The 6,032-nt window shown below is 35.3% G+C and overlaps 1 protein-coding gene across 3 annotated transcripts; it reads right to left on the bottom strand.

Moving 5' to 3' along the window:
- Window positions 1-222: 222 nt before the first annotated feature.
- Window positions 223-4,932, bottom strand: LOC142528824 (BTB/POZ domain-containing protein At5g48800). Of its 3 annotated transcripts, XR_012815750.1 has the most exons (5): window positions 4,464-4,932; window positions 2,900-2,966; window positions 1,185-2,357; window positions 559-1,091; window positions 223-472 (listed from the first exon to the last, which is right to left on the bottom strand). XR_012815750.1 is itself a non-coding variant. In XM_075634022.1 (4 exons), exons 1-4 carry the CDS (start codon window positions 4,526-4,528, stop codon window positions 615-617), a joined length of 1,782 nt encoding a protein of 593 aa, XP_075490137.1. In that variant the 5' UTR covers window positions 4,529-4,932; the 3' UTR covers window positions 223-614. The 3 variants fall into 3 exon arrangements, 2 of the variants coding, with proteins under 2 accessions (XP_075490137.1, XP_075490138.1); XM_075634022.1 differs by having other exon boundaries at window positions 223-1,091; XM_075634023.1 differs by lacking the exon at window positions 4,464-4,932 and adding an exon at window positions 3,940-4,220 and having other exon boundaries at window positions 223-1,091.
- Between the last annotated feature and the right edge of the window lie 1,100 nt (window positions 4,933-6,032).

Here is a 6,032-nt window from a genome sequence, read left to right as displayed (position 1 = left end):
ATACAAGCGATCTGGTGTAGCATCTCCAACATCGAAGGGAAGGAATTATTTTACAGAGTTTTGTGTAGAAGTTGAACTCCTTCAACTTTTTGGACTAGTGTTTGGGGATGCCTTCGATAATAAATTGCGGTAATTTATTAACTAGGTATGAAGTTTTGTGCCACCAATTACTGCTTAGTAAAATTAAATGATTTAAGAGGAAAGTGTAACATGCTCAAGAGAAAAAGGAAATAACTTGTGAAATTCAATAAGTAGAACTACAGAACGGCCAAAAAAGAAAAGAAAAAACAGAGAAAAAGAATCCATATGAATAGTACATTCATGGCCAGCAACAAACAATAGATTATAGAATAAACAATGCCTGGAGGTGCAGTCCATGCTCTTTTCTTTTCTTCCTTTTTCTCGCTTTAATTTTTTGACCTTGATCTTTGTGGGGTTAAAAATATCCCAACAAAATATATACACATACCCACTGCAAGAGAAAAATACGAATGCGGCAATGAAACATGCTTACAATTTACTCATAAGGACACTCAAGATTCTAAAACACTGAAATACCTATAGATGATAATCCTTCTCTTGCTCTTCCCTTCGGCTAACACCAGTATTTGTGACTACTTTGAGGGAGAGCTTGATTCTCTCGAAGAACCATGTGCAAAGATATTCAGTTTATTGATCTTCTTGGAAAAGGAATTCACGAGCTTTCGAGAACTTGATCTTTCCATGTTCCTCTTCATGCAAACATGATCTTTCTCCAAATCATTTAATCTCATCCTCAACCTCGCTAGCTCAAGCTTCAATTCCCGGTTTTCTCGTCTTAGAGATGCATAGTTATCTCGAGGAGACATTGCAGCGCTTAGAGCTCCACTGCTGATCCGCCATGATTGATGTGTATGTTTTGGATCATCATCTGGATGAGAACATAAAGCATTGCGTAGTCTTAATTGTTCATAATAGAGAACCTGAACTATTGACTGGAGAGGAAGGCGCTCATTCTGTGCAGCATGTGCACCTGCTTCTTGTGAAAGTTTCTGAAAATCAATCAATTTGCAGAGCCTTTTGCCGTCTGGATCCGGTAAACCTTGATGAGCCTGCAAATATCAATAAGCATTCCATTATAGTTAAATAGTTTTACCATGCCTTGATGTTGACAAAAAAAATTGAGGCCAGTTTACAGTTCTTACTTTAAGGTAAACATCAATAGCTCGATATAATCCATCGTGGAAAGTGCGAGCATGTGTTGGTAAAGTTTCTGCAACAGCTATGAACTTGTTCAGCTTGAGGTTTGCATCGGGCGCAATTTCAGCCAGGTAATTGTCCACGAGTTTAGAAACTTTGCATAATGTAGTTTGGGAAGGTGAAGGAGGGCTATCGGATTCAAACACCAAGACATCATCCATATCATCTTCACTATCATCCTGCTGAGAAAAATTAACCAATATTCTGTGAACAGTGTCAACATCAAATAACGTATCTCCAGCATGGCGGAAGGAAGGAATCAAAAGATCGTCTAGAGTAGCCATGTCTAATTGTGATCCTATACGCCTTTCAAGATCAAGTCGGCAAGCAACTGTGCAATCAAGAATCACAGCACTTCGTAGTAAACCAAAAAGAAAACTAATAGAAACTGCAAGTTTTTCAACGGGGAGGAGGCTAACAATTGTTTCAACTACTAGTCTTTCATGGTCGTTTGCTCCTGGTACAAAATCAACTTTTTGTTGAGCCGATTGATTCCATAAAGTAGAACTCTTTATTAACTCCTTTTGTGCATGATTCACCAGCGAAGCACCTATGCTTTCTGGCCTAACTCCACGGCATTTCATTGCAGTAATGACTCTTTGATACATGTCAATCCGAAGAACAGAAAGGTCTTCAATCCACCAATCTCCTTCACATTTGGTTTGTTTGCTCATGTGAAGTCTCCCCGAGCTACTATACTCCAACCGTGAGAAACTAGAAGCAATTTGCTCGACACAAGCTTTGGATGCGATTGCCTCAATGCATCGGGTGACAATTTTCAGTTCATCTGCAAGCGGTAGAAGGTTTTCACATTGTTGGAGGACTTCAACACACATTTCAAGGTTCTTACATACAATAGTCTCGAGATATTCTTCTGCTCGGGAGCCAAGATTATTCTTTGAGTACTCCTCGGTCATTTCAAGGTAATCAGAGACACAGCATAGCTCAGCGACATTTGCAGCTGTGATCTCAAAATTGACACCATAACAGAACTGAGCTGCTAGTTCCATTGACATAGCACCTCCTGGCAGGCTAAGAAGCTCAATCTTGGATATGTCAGAGTCTCTGTGCTCGGCAACCAACTTTCGAATTCTCCCACTTCGTGAGACCAGCGGAAACTACAATTAGATTTTAATACATTCAGACTTTGTGTAATAAAGGGTTATGACCTTTCTTTATATCTAGTAAAACATGATAGATTATTTTGCAATTTAAAAATACATGCGCAACCCACTCAAGGTGTAAAAATACATTTTGTAGGAACCAAAAATGAGCCAGAATATATTACTGAAGCATTTTGAAGAAAACCTAACTGTCAATGAAAAAATCACATCGCAAAATTGTTTAAAGAAAACTTAAGTAATGTCTGGTTTTTTTCGATGTTTTCTATAAATCCTTCATCCAAAAATGTGCTGAATTTGTGATGTGATACCACTGATATAAAACAGGATATCTTTAAACTTTAAAAATATAGGAATATTAGGTTAAAATATAATAGTATTAGAGTATTTTTGGAATGATGAGGGTGGAGATGAATTTTGGATAAGAAAATGAAAATGTTTCCTATTATTTCAGAATGGGAAAATAAAATGTAGACAAAAATTTTCTATTAATATGCTGAAATATTTAACTTTTGAAAACTGCTGATACGAAGCCTAACCTTATGCAATGAAAATGTACCCCCGTCTACTTCGATTGTTATATCACTTGGAACATCTCGAAACACCCTATGGAAGACATGGAATAGACATTAGAGATGATTTTGGAGTTATAGCAAAACATTTACAATAAAAGCATAGAGACCCACAAAATGAAACAAAGAAAAAATGATAATTGAGTCGGGATGCATTGTATTTTTGGATTAGCAAAGCCAGTAGGAGAAAATAGATAAATCAATATCTCCCCTCTGAAGAAACAAAACGAATAAAAAGAAACAAACCACTGAAAACAATTGATCATGCCTTGCATGCACAACTTTCTTTATGGCCTGATCCTTGGTTCAACAAAACACTGTCGGCCTAACTCATTTATCTGCACGCTTTCTCTCTAGTAGAAATTTAAATCAAGAAAAATCTAAAAGAAAGGAGAAATGATATAAAACAAATATTTTTTTAATTGGGGCATGATCAGCATCTTTTAATCTATTAATGTTGGATTACACACTAGTATTTACCTCTGATTAACTTCCAAATAATAAAAGAAAACAATAAAGAACATGAATTAGGAAGGACCAAAATAAAAAAGAAAACACAAGGGAACCATCATCGTCTTTCAGGTTCTCATCTTAACGGCCAGAGCAGTTTGGCATGAAATCAAGGAGACCTAAAAGGATGATGAAGTAATTCCATGCAAAATCATCAGCTGCCAAGTGAAGTTTCATGAGAACTTTCTATACATCCGAACAAGAAACCAATACCAAGAGTTTAGTTCGCACTGCACATTTGATCACCATATCGCTAAAATTTTGCAATTATCTATACAATCTATTGACCGATGCGTTAGTGAGCCCACAAAAACGATCAATAAAACTTCAAATACAAGTTTCAATTTTGTGTACTTCATTATAATTTCTAGAAAGAAAGTAAGATGTCAGAAAAACAATGATGGAAGATATTCCTGTTGCATAAATTCACACACCATAATATATAATAATGTAGAGACGAGAGAAAATTAGAGGAGGAGGAGGAAGAGGATGAAAACCAATAGACAGGCCGATCAACCTAGCACCCAGTTGACCAGAGCATGGGTTGGTCCACAAAATCGAAAGAGAAGTCACCTGGCAAAGATTATTTTAAGGCCGCAGAGAAAATGTAAGGTCCGATCGACCTGAGACATCTGTTCCCATGAACAAATGCACATTTTCAATTCAAATGGTGCATCCCTTCGTCATGAAGGTTCGGGGATGATTATTAGAAGTATCAACGTACTTTTTAATACACTAAAAAGTACAATCCCACTATGTTTAAGACTGCAAAACATTTCAAACCAAACTGCTAGTTTCATAGTAGCAAGCCCATGAAACAACTTATCACCTGAACCTTGCGCATGTAGTTAGCGAACAAGATAACTATGACAAACAAAATCAAGAAATAAAGTCCGAACCTTCAGAATACATATTCCGCAGCTCTATCTTAAAAAAAAACACACATCGAGCAAAATCTATTTTTAGTTGATCACGAAACACTTGAGCCTAAAAGAACAGAAGGAGAATGAGCAAAACAAACCATTCAGTACATTGTTGCCGCGGGCACTTGGCCAACGGCAGCTGCTGTTGGTGATGCCTGTCCATGGAAAACAAACTGAAGAAATCCCAGAGAGAAAAGTTGGAAACTTTCGCAAGAGAAAAAGAAAACGCGGGGTTAATGAAACAAAGTGAGGAGAGAGACAGAGCGCTGCAAACATGAGATAATGGCGTTGGCACGATCCTTGGGTCATTTTGTCGAACAGTTGATGTTCAAATCATTGAAATGCAAATTGCCCGATAGAATGGGCCTCTCATGTGGGTCAGATAATCTTTAAAAAAATCATCTAGGAAACCATTTTCTTGGCTAGATTTGTGCTCATAAAGGGGCGTAAATAAAGGAGAAGAGGGTTTTGTTTTTTGTTTCATTCTATCATCCAAGTCAAGAATTTCCATTGAAAAACAGGAAAATTGCACTCTCCACCCATAAAAGTAACAAAAAGGCGGAGATTAAAATAAAAGTCGTTGGTCTGTTTTGACTATTTAAACTTTGTCCCCCCATAAATTCATTATTCTTTTGCTCGAATCCGACATTGTAAACTAATTTATTTTTTTTATTGAAAATTATACATAAATAAATATGCATCTCCGATAGGACGAATCGATCCAGTTCATACTCGTACTGAAAAATATTATTTTGACATAAAAAGTCATATTTTTTCATAGATTAGGTCTGAGATCTTGGCTCACAAAATTGATTTCTGAAACTAGTCTCATATAAATTTTTGTTTAATTTAAAAAATTATGTGAAAAATAAATAAATATTTTTTTAGAACATATTAGTTATAGATCAAATACAAATGTAATAAAACAGTTTGTACTTTGAGATAAAACAAGAAGTTAGAAAAAAAAAATCGGAAAAGTTATAAAAATTACTAATAAGTCACACCATCTAGGTTAACTAACAAATTATGCAAGATAAAACTTTAAAGAAACTTTAGAGTCACGTTGATACACAAAATTAATTATTAAGACAGCTCAAGTATTATAATATAATAAGAAATAAGAATAGTAAGAGCCTTTGAGAAGTGTCGATATGAAGTATGTGAACATTTGACTAATGATCAAGATTTCGATTCTCATTTCAACACTTTTTCGAGCGAGTTTGTCATATAAGTTTGTTCAATGCGATTTACTTGTCGATTTGCAAACTACTACATTAGTTCAGAATTTTATGTCGTATATATGAAATAATAGCGATCATATTATCTCACGTGTAAGAATATAAAATTGAGTGGCTTATTTGCCGTTCGACTAGTATTAGATCATCGGATAGATTATCTATTTTATTAAATTAATGTGATGCAATGGAAAAAACTCCTCACGGTTGTTAAGTTGGAAAGCATAAGAATGGGAAACTGGGAAGTACATATATGTCATTTATTTGTGAGGCGGTGGAAATATTTTAAAAAAATTTAATGCTACATATGTTATTTATTTAATCGAGCATAAATCGGTCACGTCACAAGAATAAATAGTAGGATGAGTTCCGAAATATTTGTAGAATTTTACATATAGTAAATAATAATTTTGGAAAAATTATAGTGATGGA

This window comes from Primulina tabacum, chromosome 16 (genome assembly GCF_025594145.1).
Source record: "Primulina tabacum isolate GXHZ01 chromosome 16, ASM2559414v2, whole genome shotgun sequence".
NCBI classification, from domain to species: domain Eukaryota; kingdom Viridiplantae; phylum Streptophyta; class Magnoliopsida; order Lamiales; family Gesneriaceae; genus Primulina; species Primulina tabacum.
This window is presented reverse-complemented; position numbering and strand designations above follow the sequence as displayed.